Here is a 17,671-nt window from a genome sequence, read left to right as displayed (position 1 = left end):
CTAGCTGTACAGGGCAATGAGGAGGCTGAAAGGATGCTACAATTAGTGCACACTACACAATTTCTACAAAGAGCAAAAGATGCAATCACTGCTATGCCTTCCAACACTGGCAGCGATTTTGAATTGGATGAAGATTCATTTGGAGATGCTGGTAGGGATGATGAGGAAGACAACATGAACATAGGGGGAGATACAGACACTCCATCCTGGATGCTAACAAAAGATTGTTCCTACTCACATCTCCAATCAACTCTATTCAAGCTGATCCATGACACCCAAGCATCAATTCAATCATCTAATAATGCCATCACAAAGAAGCTACTTACAGCTCACCTTGAAGCACTTCAACTACACAAAATCCAAGCTCTTCGTCACAGTCATAGTGTAGATGAAATTAAACAATAAATTTCTGAAGTAAAACATGATTTCATAGCAAGGTTGGATGCTAGAATGCCTGGAACTACCATGACTGAAATAACTCATAAGCTAAGGAAGGAAACTGATATCAATATAAAAGTTGAGGCCATGGACTCAAGATTATCTGATGTAGAGAAGTCAATGGCCAAAATACTTACAAATCAAGAAACTCAAACTACTCTACTCCAACAGTTGGTCGCTGCTCAACTCCACTCCGCTCAACAACTTGATGCTAACCAAAAGGGGGAGAAAAGCTCAAGTAAGGGGGAGAAAGGTGCAAGTGAAGCGGAGCTACAGCTAAACATACAAGTCAGCAAAGTGATTTTGCCAACAATTGCTTTCACAAAGCCACCAGCTCTGGATAACATTGATATCATAAATTTGACAACAGCAAAACTGAACATAGATGACAAAATACTAAAGATTGATATAGCGGCAGCTGAGAAGGAATTGAAAGAAAAGTGGAGAAAGATAGATGCAGAGATTCAACAAAAGTTTGGGCCAATTCAGAAACCAGATAAAGTCTTTAGTCATCACTCTCAAGTCATGAAAATCTCTGTGAATGACATAAGTATGAACTATCTGGAAAAAGGTCAAACTTCCTGCATCAAATCTCCAAAAGTAGATTTAATCATGAAGCCTAAAAGAAACTATCCAAAGTTTTCAGACAAGAATCCTATGGATACTGTGTATGAGACACCTAGGCCAGATGAGAAGAAGCTGTTGGCAAGGTCAATTGCATTTTACAAGGATCCAGCAGATTCAGTACTTAAAAAGAGAATTACAAAGATCTACAGAATTGGTAAAGAAATATGTGTGGTGGCTGGACAACCTCAGTTTGTAGAAGCCAAAAGGGAAGAGAAAGAGAGGATAAGGCAAGAAAAGAAGCAAGCTTCCTAAGATGCTAAGAAGCTCAAACAAAAGAAGGAGCAAGCTGCTATCTTAGCCAAACTTCAAGCTGTAAAGACTACAACTGAGATCTCTGCACAACCATCTGTGATTGTTGAACCTCAAAATCAGAAAGTGCAAGATGAACCTCAACAGACAAAGAAACCAAGGTACAAGCAAAGAATCAAGAGAAAATTGGACTTCAGTGATGAGGACAAGGAAGACTCTATTCCCAAAAAGCCTACAACTACAACTCAAACATCAAAACTCTTTGTGGTATTTGAAGAATTCAAAGTGGTGGATCCAACAAGGAATATTCATGATGAGCCAATTATTCCTAAGGATGAGCCATTAGACTGGGATAATTTGCCAATTCCTGAGCTAAATTTACCTATTTTCAAGCCAAAGAAGACAAAGACAAGAGCAAACAAGAAAGTGAAGCCTGTGATTCTCAAATCCAAGACCTAAATCAAAGCTAAATCTATAGTCAACAAGGGAGACATGTTGTACATCTGTGACATCAAGGAGTTTTCTGACATAAACCTTTACTTAGATAAATTGGAAGAAGTTAGAGGAATTGATGCTCACAGACATCTCCCTGAAAGGATGGTATTCAAATACAAGGGTGGAAGAAAGATCATATGGCCACTTCACAGGATTCTCCTAAAAAGCCAATCTGTGCTAATAAAGGTCTACTCTTCATTCAAAAAGAATTTGTTTACAATGTGACTGCAAGAAGACTAGTTAAAGAAGATTGAGGAGCTGAGGAGTATTAGAGCCAAAGATGCACTTCTAAAAACTCTATCTATTCCCTTTATAGGAAAGAGAGTGCATCTGAGGCCCTATTGGCTGATGGAATTCAGGGATGAAAAAGGAGTTAGAAAATTCTTCAGATTGGAAGACCAATTGAGTATCTCTAGCAATGAGACTCTTTTGGAATTGCAGGAAATGCTAGATCTCTTAGAAGCTGATGAACTTGAATTCCACAGACAACTCCAGAATCAAATTGAAGAAAACAATAAAAGGCTTGGAAAGAAATCCAGACAATCAAGGAAATAAATCTATCTGCTCAGACTAGAGGAGCACCTTGATAACAATTGTGAGCAATTTCTTTTGTATACTATGTACTGTTCAATTTTTAGTAATATTGTAGCACTTATCAGTTTTATCTACTATTTTTTAATATGTATTTTTAGGATTTTTTGTTATCATCAAGTTTCTCTTAATTTATGACTACAATTCCAGTAGACATAAATTGGGGGAGATTGTTAGGAATATGTTGTGAACTTGATGATAAATTAAACAAAACATCTTAGTAGATTTAACTTAGTGATTTTGTAGCACCCGACGGATGATCAATTATAGTCCCGACGGATGATTCAATATAGTCCCGACGGATGACTAATTGATATCCACCGGGTGAGTAGCTTATGTAACAATAAGTAATGTAACACATTTCTGCAAACAACTTTGTGTAGATTCTGTAGTAGTATATAAGTCGTGTTGACTACTAGTAGATATGCAAAATAGGTTGATTAATTATAAATATTAGATGTCTTGTAATTCTGCATAAATGAAAATGGAGTCAAGTGTCAAATAGCTACCCGATGGATGATCAATAATGCTACCCAACGGATGATCAACAAAACTACCCGACGGATAACAAGTATGTACCCGACGGATGATCAATTCAAATATCTGTTGACAGTGACAACACAGTCACATGTGTTGGGTGTTTGCAAAAGGAATGTGGCAGCCTGTTTGGCAGGATTTTGAGAACTAAGAAGCATTACCATTTCCATGCTATTATGAAGATACTCAAAAATACTGGAATAGAGTAGTGAAGCAGCATAGAGTTAGACTTGATAGGTTTTATTTTATTATCCTCTCTTATTACCATGTAAACTTGGTGATATATAAACCAAGTGTAGCAAGTAGAACAAATAACTAAGCGAACACATTTTAGAAGGGAAATAGAAAAGGCTGTAACTGTTAAGAATATCTCTTTAGTTTGTTTGTTCAGTTGTAAAAAGCAGTTGTGAGCTATTCAAGCTTCATAGGGTTCTCTCGATATATATATATATATTACAAATCAAACACTTATATATTATTGAGTTAGAACAGTTTTAAAAATCTCAAAAAGAAGCCAGAATTACATTCAACCCCCCTTATGTAATTCTTGTTGTATTGTTAGGGAATAACATTCTCTATAACACTAAATCTATGACTTGTAGAGATCTTGACTTAGAACATTTTTCCTAAAACAGATTTATTCAACTCCAAGCTTCTTCATATTTCTTCTGAGGGATGATCTTCTTGATCTTCTTCCAAATAGAATTCTTAGGCTTGATACTGTTTAAAGAAAAAGACTCCAGTCTGCTCCTTTGATATTTTTACAAACTTTAAATGTTACAATATAAAATGCAAACTAAGATTACAATACAGCTTACTTAGGGTTGTCAATTTGACTTAGTCTTGTTAAAGTACAGGCATGTCTTGCACAACAATCTCCCCCAATTTGTGAGAAGATTGCTTAACAAAAATTCATGCCTGTTAACAAGACTAACCCCAAGTTAAAATGAAAAATTAGACTAATATAAAAATTGGAACTTCTGATTCTGCTCTAATGAGGTCTTTTAAATATACAAGAATTTCAAGTTCCTCTATGATTGGAATCCCTGTTAGAGCTTCTATCAGCTTGAGTCTGTCTTGCTTTGGATAACCATCTAACATTTCAATTTTGAATCTTGAAAATGAGCCAACTTTTACATTTAGAAATCTTCCATCTTTGGAGATTCTGCTCATCCCTTTTGCTTTAAGTTCTTCTGATATTTTGATATACATTTCAATATCCTTATCATACTTTCTCCTTTTCTCCTTATTAACTGCTTTACTCCTTACTCTTCTTTCCTCCCTTGCAATCAACCATTCAGCTAGAACAGATCTCCATGCTCTTGTAGTAGTATCCTTGTCCTTCAACAAACTTATCACTCTCTTGATTTCTGTTGGAGAGAGAGTGTCCATCAAATTGCTGCCTAGAAAAGTGAAGGACTCATCTTGAAAGTAGATTCTCACTTCCTTTAGAGTAACAACCCAGACTCTAACTATTTCCTCAGCCAGTTGTTGAAAATAGTCTTCATCTGAACTGCACTAGTTTAAGGGTAGAAAATCATTCTGCTTGAAACAATTCCAGATGGCCCTTTCAGTAACTTCACTTTTTTCAGTAGGCTTAGCTTTCTTAGGTTTTCTCCCAACAGACTTGAAATGTATTTTGTGTGATGGTTTTGCAGAAGGTAGGTTTGTGATTTTCTTGAGAGATGTTTGGCTTGTGGTGACTGGAATTTTTAGAAAGAAATTAGCAGTTTACTTGTATAGGAATTTAGGCTTAGAGGTTTGAGGTGGTTTAATGTTTGAGATTGTTGACTTTGAAGGTTGAGCTAATGGTTGAGTTGGTTTTGTTTGGATTTTTAGGGTTTGTTGTGGTTCTGAGCCATCATGTCTCTTCTTACTTCTTCTCTCACTTCCTCTCTTCTTCTCATCATCCTTCTTTTCATCCTCCTTCTTCTCTCCTTGAATCTTGTCCTTGCTACCAGTTGCTTTAGAGGCTTGAATTGGATTTGAGCCAGAAGGCTTTTGTTTGTCATCCTTCTGCTCATCATCATCCTCATCTTTCCTTAAATTGTATTGAGTATTTGGCAACATGGTGTCAGGATTTACAAGATATCTGTCCAAGATTTTAATCATCTCCACATCCTCCTACTTCTTGTTCCTTTTGTGCTTTAAATCAGACTGCAAGGTCATGATCAGCCTCATGTTTGATTTGACATGGTGTTTAGGAATAATGAGATGTCTTGCTTGACTGGTTGTTGGACAGACATAAACTACTCCTTTCTGTGGATATAGATATGCTTCTGGAAAAGCTGCCATTTATGCCTTTTTGAGCTCTTGGAGAAGTTTAGTGTCTTCTTGAATGACTAGATTCACTCTATCAATCATTACATCCAGTTCAGATGCTCTTAAAGTTTGAATATATGGAAGTCACCTGGAGACACTTGTCCACACCACCATCATTGATGTTCATGACAATCCTTTTCTCTAGAAGATTATCAACTTTCACCACTACTGCCCTTATAAAATTAATGTTCTTGCCTAAAGCTTTCTTGCGGGCCATATAGTTGTTTTGAAGAGACACTCTTAGTGCTGCAAGAAGGTCATTAAATTCCTGATCTTGGTTGGGTCCTTCTGCAGCCCTGAAAAGTCTTTCTTTTCCAACATCGGATTGAGCACTTGAGCTTTGTCCCACCTGAACAGGCTTTTTAGATTTTGCCTTAGCATCCCTAGATTGTTGAATCCTAGCCTCAATATCCCCCTTAGTCTTGGTGACAAGCATAGGAAGGGGAGCTGGTAACTCTGGCCTTATTTGTTCAGGTAAGGCAGGCAGTGATATGTTGAGCTTCCTCATGATGGCTCCTAAAGTAACAGAATTTTGCATTTGAAGATGCTTGTGAGAGTCCACTAGGGTCTGGATGTCTGTTCGTTGACTCTTGACTAGAGAGGTCAAGGCTTTTACTTGTGCATTGAGAGAAGCATTAGAGGTATACAAATCTGAGACTTGGTTTTGGACAGACTGGATTTGCAGATTTGTAGAGGTTGAGCTAGGCTGATAAGAGCTAGTAGATGAGGAGGGGCCAAAAGTTGCTTCCATAGCCTATTTGATGCTATCCATGAGCAAGGAAGAAGGCTCATATCTTGATTAGTGGAGCTGGTCTAGCTTGATTTCGGCATCATTGGAATGAGTGATTTGTTGTTGGAGCACTATATGAAGAGAAATGAAGGATTGTTTGAGATTTTTGACTTCATTTTCAATGGTAGTCAGATCCATCCTTGACATTTGATTAGGAAAATTCTTGAACTTGGTGGTTATTTGTGCTTGAGATGGTATAATCTCATCCATTTTCTCCTTCACCGGCTTTCTTATCTTGTCTTCATAACCAGTCAGCTTGAGTTCTAGAGCTTTACCAAATAGGTAAAAAGCCTTGAGTTGAGCTTTGTAGACCTCAGTGACTGCATCATAGACATCCTGTGTAGTCAAGGCCTTGGCATTGATCCCAAGAATTGTAACATATTCATCCCTGAATCTAGCCAAGACTTGATCCATCTCCAACACAAAATCCTGAGATAACCATGCATCTACATTCCCATATTGCTCTGCATCATTCACAATCTTCTCCTTCTGTTTTTCAATATCTTCATTGTATGTGAGCATGATGGCTTGATAGTCTTGATTGCTCATGTCAGAAGTGAGAAGATGCTGTGAGATATTTGCTAAACCAGAAATCTGCTCAACAAGAAGATCATCTACAGACGAAGGTTGAGAGCCAGATTCTTGCAGCCATTGAGAGAGAATGTGTGGTTGTTGGGGTTGTGAGGTGGAAGGTTGGTGTGAGGGAGTAGAACCACCTGTGACTGAAGTCATAATTTTACTCACAGATTGCTCTGTATTTATGACAGTGTGTTGTCCTCCACTTGTAGGGGGAACCTCTAATTGAATTAGCGGGGTTTTGACTGGGTTACTATCATGTACACCAGCCTTAAACCCTTGTGCTTCTTGCAAAACACTGTTACTTGAATGTGACAAACTTGCCTCCCATATAGCAGGATCATTGGTAATTGTATTCCTAGCATCAACTGCTAATGCAATTTCTGCCAGGGTTTTGAGGGGAGTTGTTCCTACATGAGGAACCTCCAATTGAATTGGAGAGGATTTAGATAGCTCCCCCTAGGAGTACTACCCTCAAACCTAACAGTCTGTGAAGACTGATTTGCACATGAAGGTGCATTTGTGACATTTATGGGGTCTTTAGTAAAAAATGATGAATCCCCCATGGTTTTGATGGTGTCATCAAGGTCTACCCCATTTAGTAGCCTCTCACCATCTGATTGTAGTGTTTGGGTGGTGAGCAAGGTTTCTTGAACCAAGTCACTTGATTTAGCTTGCACTTGAGAATTAGATTTAAGTGATGTAGGTAGAGAAGAAATTTGTGAGATTAGAAGTTGTTGTTCAGAAGTGAGTGTTGGTAGCTCCCCCTGAATGGATGAGGGAGCTTCAACAGCTGTGCCCTTATTGTGTGTGTCATCCTTATTTCTTCTGCCATATACTTGGATTTGATCAAGTGCAGGCTATGTAGACTTTATACAGGATGCATTGGGGTGAATGCTCTTTTCAATAGACACACCCTGTTGAGAGGATGTATCTAGAGTCTGTTTAATCCCCATATTTACAACTGCATCCTTTTGGGAGGACACAGAGGTGGTTTGAGTGGTCAGCTCAGATTTTTTACTCTTCTTTGTTCTCTTGACCAACGGTGACTCAACTTCTGTTTGGTCCTCAGCACTCTAATTCATAACTGTTAAGGTTACCTCTTTTCTCTTCCTTTTACTCACCTCATCCTTTTGAGAAGATGAGGTGGTTGGTTTCCTAGCTGCTAATGGTTTTGAATAAACAGGCTCAACATGGGTAGGTTGCTGTGGGTGTGCCTGTATTTGTGTTTCCACAGGCTCATGAACCATTGTTGCACTAGGTTGACTTGCACTATTTCTCATGTCTGGCATGGAATAAGGGTAAGTCTTAAATCTTTCAATCATGAAAGGTGTTAACTTAAGACTTACTGGAACCTTATTCTTAGTAAGAAATGATCCAAATAGAATTTTAGATACTTGCTTACAGTTGCCAATTAATGGCCTATTTACTCCTTCTAGCATATGTATGTCATTAACTTTATAGTTTAAAGCTGGCATAATAAATCTAGGTAGAAACATTTCCTTAACTCTTGATTCCAATGGCATTGTTAGCCTGATGCTCAATTCCTCCAGTATGTAGTGTCCTACATTGATCTGTTTATTGGTGGCCATTGAGTAGACCAGCTTCTGGATAACACTTGATATGTTGTCAAACCCTGACTTCCTGCAGGTGAAGGCCCTTATTACCGATTCAAAAAGAAAGAACCATTCCCTCCTTAGATGCTTCTTGTTCATGCTGGCCAGGTTGATCTTCTCAGAATAATTGATGAAGTCCATGAATTCATACAGCTCATCCAGAGTTGGAGCCTCCACCAACTTGTCAGTAGGAATGCCCAATGCCAGATTGACATTATCCTCAATAATCAACACATGTTTCCCTTTGATTCTGCAGTTTATCACAATTGTTGCATCCTGGTTCTCATGCACAACTGTCCTTATTGTTGCTGTGTTCCAAAAGTCCCCTAACACATCCAAGTACAACACAAGATTAACAGTAAGATCTCCTAAAAAGTAAGTCTCAGATAGGAACTTGACAAAACACTGGAAAATTTTATGTGCTTGGTTTGCATCCAGAAATGCAAGGAAGTTAGTCTCCTTGGGGATGAAGGGTACAATATTGTTGGCTGCCATTGATATGAGTATGAAGTTTAGTGGGTAAAAGAAATTAGTGATAAAGGAGTGAAAACGAGAGAGAAAATGATTTTGTATTGAAAAGCTAGGTCACTTGAGATCTCGAAAGTTGTAAGTATGTATATGTATCGAGATGTCTGGGTATTTATAGTAAAAGCAAATGACTTGTCGAGAACTCAAAAATAGACATTTGGAAAGTCTATCGATATGTCATAGAAATGAAAGACATATCGATAAGTCATTTTATTTATTCTTGTAGAGAACTAAAAATAAGCTTATCGAGATGTCAAATAAATACCTAGTTTTTCCAAAATGCACTGAATTTGATTCTAATTTTTATTTGAATAAATCTATGTATATAATAGTTCCTACTGGCCCTTTTGAATAGTAACTTCCACCCCTTTTTAGCATTGTACCCACCAAGTTGTAAAAAATTACTAAAGTTGCCACTAATTAGTTTTTTAAAACTACATATTGGATGAGAATAAAGATTATATTGGATGAGAAGAAAGCTTATGTTGAAAGCTTTTGAAGCTTCTCTTGGAAGGTAAGAATGTGTCCTATACACTTTTGAATTTGAAATTCAAATTCTAATTAGTTTGTTTAGGTTAATTAGTGACTTCTCCCTCTCTTTTGAATAGTGTCTTCACCCACTTGAATATTGTGTATACATGTGTGCAGTTGAGTAGCTTGAATAGCTTCTTACCTGTGTCTTCTTACCTGTTTCTTCCATTTGAGTACGGATTGATTCATTGTGCAAGGTATGGGTGGTGAAGAAGGTGACAAGTTCTTTAACCTGCAAGATTTGAATGCAGATTATGGTCGGAAGTACAGAAGAACGAAACAATTGAATCGTAACAAAGAGAATTTGGTTGTCGAGTTTGGTGTTGCTGATCGTTGTGCTATATCTTCTTCCACAGGTAAGGAGTACTACCACATGTAAGTTTGTTGTTATTGAATACCTTCTCTTTGTATGTGTGAATATAAGTAAGACTTCTGTTTGTGTTTGTTCAACACCCGTGTTAATAGGATCAATGGCCAACGTTCATACTCCGTCAACCAAGACGAACCGATCACCTCTGTTTACCCCAACAATAGTTAGTAGTGGGAGCCAAAACAAAACACCTACAAGTCAGATTCTAATTCTTACAAAATTAAAACCGTAAACATACTTAGGCTTATGTTCTGACTACCCATTGTTTTATCTGTAATGCAGGTATGTTGACGGAATCCATGCCAAATATTGTTAGGTTGGTGGGAAAGAGGAGGAAACTTGGTGACTTGCCTAGGTCAGGCCACATGAATCAAACAGCTGCAAGTACTGTTTGTTTTCTTAATTTACTCTGTGTTTATCTTGCAAAGCAACTACTATTTTATATTTATGAAGCAATAATACGTTTAATATTTGGTTGGTAGAATGTAGTAGTCCTGTTGTTACTCCCCGATCAAATAGCAGAGTAAACTACATGAATCCTCTTGAAGGTAGTCAGGACATAACTCCTTTATCAGATGTAACAAATTCAGGTAGCGCCTCATTTTCTAGAAATATGTTGAGAGGTAAATATTAGATTCTAGCATTATTAAGCTTTTGTCTGTCTATCCTTATGGTAATAGGAATAACTAATTAATAGTTGTTTTAATTATGAAACAGAGGAAACGCGATCAAACATTAATGATGTTTCGTTAAATGGACGTGAACCTTTGAACCGAAAAGGGAAGGAAAATTATCTTGGATTTGGTAGAGAATTATTCACAGATGAGATTGTTAGTGATGATGAGGAAGAAAGTAATGACTTTAATGAAGGTGAAATGAATGTGATATTGCGTCATTGTTATGTCTTACGTAATTATGATTTACCATTTAATATTTTCTTGCAGGTCCGAATGTAGTTGCTCCTTCGTTTTTGTCTGATGATTCTGAAGGATCAGATTATGAAGCAAGTGATTGTGAATCAAGTGGTAAGAAAAACAAAGATGTACTCCTAAAAAAGTATCTACATTTAATTTTGTCAAACTAAAATAAAAAAATGCAGATGATGCAGATTGTCTTAGTTGGTCGCTTGATGGTGATGATGAAGTCATTGTTGATGGGATGAATTCGAATTGTAATTTGATGCAGAGCAGACGTGCACCGCGACGTGTCGTTCCTGAGGAGTATGCTTCTTTGGGTGGTCCTACTGCCATATATTCCAAATGTCATGCTCGGATGTGGAAGGAAGAAAGGGTAAATAAAGATGTGACTAAAGGTTGTCCTATATTTTCTCTTTGTTGCATGAAAGGTGCTGTGAGATTGCCTCCAATCCCTCCTACCCCTGAGTATCTGCTGGATTTATACAATGACAAGAAAAGAGGTCCTACTTTTCATAGATTGATACGGCTCTATAATGCAATTTTTGCCTTTACTTCTACTGGTGGTAACATAGATCATTCAATTAATAATGGAAGGGCGCCTTATGTATACAGATTAAATGGTCAGAACCACCATGTTTTTGGATCTTTAATACCGAATGACAATGAAACCCCCAAATTTTATCAACTTTACATTTATGACACCATTAACGAAGTTGATAATCGTCTTTGGTGGTTTAGTGTTCATGACCGAGAAAGTGTTGATAAAGAGGTTGTGCGAGGTCTTATAATAATGTTAGATGAAACTAATCAATTGGTTGGTGAGTTTAGGTAGCAGCGTGATTTGTATGAAAGCGATGAAATAGTTGAGCTGCAGATTACACTCAAAGTTATCAGATCTGAGAGTGGAAGAGAATGTCATATTTCTAGCACTGATGAAGTTGCTGGCATTATGGTTGGTGACACTGAAGAAACCTGTGGCGACCGTGATATAGTTATTAACGAAAAAGGTAAAGGTTTAGTCCGTGTTTCTTATGTTCATCCGAAGTTGATGGCTTTACAGTACCCTTTACTCTTTCCACGTGGAGAAGATGGATTTCACCCTAAGATTAAATTTCAAAAGACTGCTGATAGTTCTTGCAAACCACGTGGCTTTTTGTCTCTGAAGAATTACTACTCATATACTTTCCAAATTAGAGAGTCTGATGGTAAGGTATATTTAGAAATTAATATATGTTTCTTTATGTTCCCCAGAAATAAATAATGAAAGTTGTATTGTAGGTTTGACTCCTCGGCTAGGTGGAAGACTATTTCAACAGTATATGGTAGATGCTTTTTCTACCATTGAACAAACACGACTATGGTGGATCCTTACTCACCAAACTACTTTACGGAATGAATTATACATCAATATTTGTAGATATGTTAGCAGAGGTGATGTAGATAGTTCAAATACCGGTAAAAGTATAGTTCTGCCAGCTGGCTACGTTGGTTCGAAGCGATACATGCAACAAAATTTTCAAGATGCGCTGGCCGTATGCCGTTACATCTTCGGACATCCTGACATATTCCTGACTATGACCTGTAATTCTCTTAGGGATGAAATTCAGAAGATGATGGAGTATGTGCCTGGTTGCATTGCTCCAAACTGTCCTGACATCATATCAAGGGTGTTTAGGCTAAAACTTGATCAGTTAATGGTAGATATTAAGGACAAAAAACACTTTGGTGTTTGTATTGGAGGTAAGATTGTTTACCAGGACTTTCTTAGTTTAATTTCTAATTACATTTTTGTTTGCATATTGCCAATATAATCTAAATATTCCCGTTTTGCAGTTATGTATGTCGTCGAGTTTCAGAAAAAAGGCCTTCCATATGTACATATGTTAATATGGCTAGATGCTGATTCAAAAAAAAACCTCAAGTAGAATGTGGATAATTTTGTATCCACAGAAATCCCAGATCCTTTATTAGATCTGGTTGGTTATGCAGCCGTGAAGGAATTTATGATCCACGGTCCATGTGGTTTGCAAAATATAAAGTCTCCATGCATGAAAGATTTACGTTGCATACGTCATTTTCCGAAAAAGTAAGATATAGGCATACCCTTTTTTGTGTCATTTCAGAATCCAGTAAGTTACCCTAATACCTAAACTTTGTAATAATTGAATGGTTTCAGGTACTGTGATCGAACTACTTTTGATGACAGTGGCTTCCCGATGTATATGCGATGCATGACAAACATTACTGTTGAAATAAGGAAGGCTGAGCTGGACAACCAGTGGGTAGTACCATACAACCGGGATCTTTTAGTCAAGTATCAATGCCATATGAATGTGGAAATATGTTGTCATGCACGCAGTCTTAAGTATTTATTTAAATACTCTTTGAAAGGCCATGATCGTGCTACCGTTCATGTCCAGAGAAAGAGAAAAAGGCAAGCGAATGACACTGATGAGGGGGGAATAGATGAGATAAATGCATATTTTGATGGGAGATATTTATGCGGTGCTGAATCAGCCTATAGGATTTTTGGCTTCCCTATCCATCATAGAAGTATATCTGTTGAGAGACTTCAATTTCACTTACCAGGTGACAAAAACTGCACCTTCCATGCCAATGAAGTGCTAGGGAAAGTTGCTTCCAGGGAGAAGAACAAGTTCAGTAAACTGGAAGCCTTTTTTTATTTAAACTCTGTTGATGTTAATGCATGGAAGTACACTTATGATGAAATCCCACGGTTTTATGTGTGGAATGATGGTGAGAGGAAATGGACCATGAGGAACCGTGGTTTTCAAATAGGTAGATTATGTTATGTGCATTACAGTACGGGTGAGCCTTGGTTTCTTCGTTTATTGCTTACGAAGGTACGTGATGCCACCTCCTTTGAGTCTTTACGTACCGTTAATGGAGTATGTTATAGTACATTTCGCGATGCCTGTAAAGAGTATGGGTTACTTGACGATGATAAAGAATGGCATGAAGTGTTGACTCAAGCTTCTGCAGGTGGATTACCTCCCCAGGTTCGACAGCTTTTTGTCCATATTATTGTCAATTGTAAAGTCACTGATTTGAAGACTTTATGGAATACACATTGGAAGAGCATGGTTGATGCCATTTTACTCAGATGACATCAAAGTTGTCCAAATACCTTATTCACTCTTAATGACATGCAACTGTAGTTCTATGCTTTAGGAGGTATGACACCTTTTTACATTACAGTGTAGGACAAATTTTAAAATTTTTGTGGGCTGGAAATGCAGTCCATTAATTGTTCTTCATTTTTTCTATAATTGGGTGAATGCTGTTAAATAGTTTTAGATATCAAATATTGCAGAAATAGATGAGTTGCTCCGATCAGTTGGTAAATCCTTGAAGAAATTTGATCAGTTGCCTCAACCTCCTCGCAGCTATTTGAACAATGGAACAAACAATTTGATAATTGAAGAGACAAGCTATGACACCAGGAAGATGGAGTATGAAACTGCCAAGCTACTACAGGACTGTATAGAGGAGCAGAGGAAAATATATGATGCAGTAATATGATTTATTGACACTAACGTTGGAGGGATTTTCTTCGTTTATGGTAGTGGGGGTTGTGGAAAGACATTCTTATGGAGAACTCTTATATGTAAGTTATGTTCACAAGATAAAATTGTGCTTCCAGTTGCTTCTTCAGGGATTGCTGCCACATTAATGCCCGGTGGTCGGACTGCGCACTCCAGATTTAAAATTCCAATAGTTCTTGATGAATGTTCAACATGTAATATTGCCCATGATTCAGATGTTACGCAACTCATAAAGCAGACACAACTAATAATATGGGATGAGGCGCCTATGCAACACAGGTACGCATTTGAATGCCTAGACCGATCGTTGAAGGATATCATGAAAGCTGTTGATCCAGAATGTTATGCCATGCCGTTTGGCGGTATTACCGTAGTTCTGGGTGGTGATTTCCGTCAAATCCTCCCAATAATTACGTATGGAGATCGTGCTGATATTGTAGCTGCCTGTATCACTAGGTCAAGGTTGTGGTCCATTTGCCAAGTATTCTTGCTGATGGAAAACATGCGCTTGAAACAAGGTGAGAGTGATAGTGAAAGTGAAGAGCTTAAAAAGTTTGCAAATTGGGTACTTGACATTGGTAATGGTCAGGTCAGTCCACCTCGAGTCTGCAATTTCCGAGTCACTGAAAATCAAATTTTGATTCCGTCTCAGTTCTGTGACGTACAAACTGAAAACACAGTTGATAACATGATTCATAGCACATATCCTAATTTTGCTCACAAAGGGCAGAGTACACAGTACTTGAGCGAGAGAGCTATTTTGACCCCTACCAACCAGACTGTGGGCCACCTCAATTCGCTTATTGTAGACAAGCTCCCCGGAGAATCTGTGTCCTATTTTAGTGTTGATGCTGTAGAGGAATTTGGTGGGACAGATGAGGATCTGAATGAAGCCTTCCCAATAGAGTATTTGAACTCCTTAAATGTAGCTGGGATGCCACCTCATGATTTGAAACTGAAGGTTGGGGCTGTTGTTATGCTAATGCGTAATTTGAACCAAACCCTAGGTTTGTGTAATGGTACATGGATGATTGTGACCAAATGCCTGAGATTCTGTGTGGAGTGTGAAGTAATCTGTGGTACGTTTGTTGGTTCGAAGCATTTTATTCCACATATGGAGCTTTCTCCCTCAGATACAAAGATGCCATTCAAATTGGTACAGAAACAAATGCCTTTACAGATTTGCTATGCCATGACAATCAACAAATCTCAAGGTCAATCCCTGAAGAAAGTTGGGCTATACTTACCTAAGTCAGTGTTCAGTCATGGACAGTACTATGTTGCTATTAGTCGAGTAACCTCACCCACTGGCCTCACTATATTTGTTGATGATGAGTCTGGTGCAGCTACAAATATCACCCAGAACGTTGTTTACAAAGAAGTTTTTTACGGCCTTCCAGAAGCTTAGTTTGTTTGAATTTATAAATGTGTAGGAAAACATTATTGTTATTAAGTAATTATGTAAATCTGATTATGGGAAAATGTTTTACGATGTTAAATACTCTGCTCTTAACAATATGGATATATTGTAAATTACGTTATGGATTGGTAGTAGTTTATTCTTCTACAAATGTATTCTGAATTGTTTCATCTTACATGTAACATAATAAAGAAGAATTAGGCCTATGACTGTCGAAATAGGTGGAGAAAGGGGGTATAATTAAAATGTGAATAGTTGATCAAACGTAACAAACTTCAAAAGTACATATAAGTACCGAATTCAAGTACAAATAACCTTCATGCCAGATTGGAAGTGCAATTAAGTAAGGATTACAACTCTGAATATGTAGTTATTTTGGTAAATGAATCGTAGTTTGTTGCCTGCAACAAAGTTATTGTCGTAGGTGAAATCGTTCCAGCACAATCCAAATCGGCATGTTTTCCTCTTTCGCTGAACAGCGACATACCAAGTACCATCTCCAAATAGAAGTCTGATGAGAGTAGATTTGGTCCAGGGTCGAAATACTTGGAGCATGTGTCTTGGGAAATACTATATGGAAGATAAAAAAAAAGTTAAGGGGACAAGTACGGATTAAGGATTATTACATTTTTACAAGGACTGGGTACATGTAATCTTACCACTCCGTGTCCTCTTTGATCAACATGTGACGGCAACAGAGTTACTGTGAAGGAAAGGGTATTTTCTTCTTCACCAAAATATACTTCTGGATTTGCTTGGGTGGGTCCTGAAGCGGCATGAAATTTTACAATTACTTATGTAACTATAACAAGTCATTAACCCATCAATTGAAATGTACCTTCGTCCACATTTTCCTGAGCCGCATCATGCAAAATCCCAGGTATTTGATTTCCTCCCGATGATATCTTATTAACCAATCCTGGAATACAAATAATTAGTTATAATATTACATACATCTCAACGATCACCCGCACAAAATATACACATACGTATGAAACTATAAGAAGTCATTAAGGCATCAATTCAAAGGTACCTTCCTCGATATTTGCCTCAGCCGTATCATGCAAAATCATAGGTAATTGACTTCCTCTTGATGAAATGTGATTAACCAATCCTGGAATAAAAATAATTACTATTAATTATGCATAAAGGCCAACAAACATCCTACCTAAATGGACAGAGTATTGTTGTACCTGTTGTTTGGCCTGGCGATCTCTCCAACTGAGCATCTGTTATAAAGCAAACAAAATTGGTTATTCTTTATGGTTCTTTGGTAATATACTACACACTGAAATAAAAAGTACCTGAAGAATCTGAATCTGACGTAGACATATCAGTAACCTCAAAACACAGTCTTTTCCCCAGCTCTTTCAAAGATACTTTAGCGGGTGCAGAATGAAAAATATCCATACCATTTGTGCTAAATATTGTTAAGTATAGACTTGATGGACCAACACAATCGAAGAAAATCCAAAAACTCTCCCTCACAGAATAATTGTTGAAAACTTCATCCAAATCGAACAAACTTTTATTGTGCTTAGAGAACTTAACAACGTACTGCAATCCGTCACCAAACGACAACCTAACTTTGTCACCCAACATTGAACCATAAGTGTCTATAAACTTTGATGGTAATTCCTATATAGTACAAATATAGATGTGAAGAACAAAAATGTATTAGCCACTCCCTAAAATTGTTACAACAAATGTAAGTTATGCAATTACGTTACCAGATTCCCGTCATGCAGCATGTCATGACTAACTATTTTGAAACATTTTTTGGCTGAAATTCCACTTCCATGAACTGCCCAGGAAGAATACAACATGGTTAACAATTTTGTCATATATAGTTAAAGTTTTTTGAGGTCTGATCAAGATCTGCAAATATACCTTCAGTTTTTAATTCATTGTCATTATCATTGTCAATGATACTTATATTCAACCTCTGCGAATGCTCTGTACGCGAAAACACACAAACATCCCCTTCTTTCAAGTTCACATATTCACAGAATTTTGTCCACTCTTTGTTAAAGAGAAAATTCCCATTCTCCCATTTCAAGTTTATAATCGTACTTTTGTTCAGGCATAACTGAACCCA

The 17,671-nt window shown here is 37.4% G+C and overlaps 1 protein-coding gene across 1 annotated transcript; it reads left to right on the top strand.

The window, feature by feature from the left end:
* The first annotated feature begins 9,499 nt into the window (after positions 1-9,499).
* Positions 9,500-15,561, top strand: LOC141718566 (uncharacterized). The gene is made up of 15 exons (XM_074520947.1): positions 9,500-9,656; positions 9,766-9,867; positions 9,953-10,054; positions 10,153-10,293; positions 10,388-10,540; positions 10,615-10,695; positions 10,770-11,366; positions 11,451-11,792; positions 11,839-11,902; positions 12,005-12,327; positions 12,538-12,673; positions 12,764-13,607; positions 13,767-13,782; positions 13,922-14,121; positions 14,221-15,561. Exons 1-15 carry the CDS (start codon positions 9,500-9,502, stop codon positions 15,559-15,561), a joined length of 4,599 nt encoding a protein of 1,532 aa, XP_074377048.1.
* The last annotated feature ends 2,110 nt before the right edge of the window (positions 15,562-17,671 follow it).

The sequence above is a fragment of the Apium graveolens genome, chromosome 4 (genome assembly GCF_009905375.1).
Source record: "Apium graveolens cultivar Ventura chromosome 4, ASM990537v1, whole genome shotgun sequence".
NCBI classification, from domain to species: domain Eukaryota; kingdom Viridiplantae; phylum Streptophyta; class Magnoliopsida; order Apiales; family Apiaceae; genus Apium; species Apium graveolens.
The sequence above is the reverse complement of the archived record's forward strand: the minus strand, read 5'-3'. Positions and strand labels throughout refer to the sequence as shown.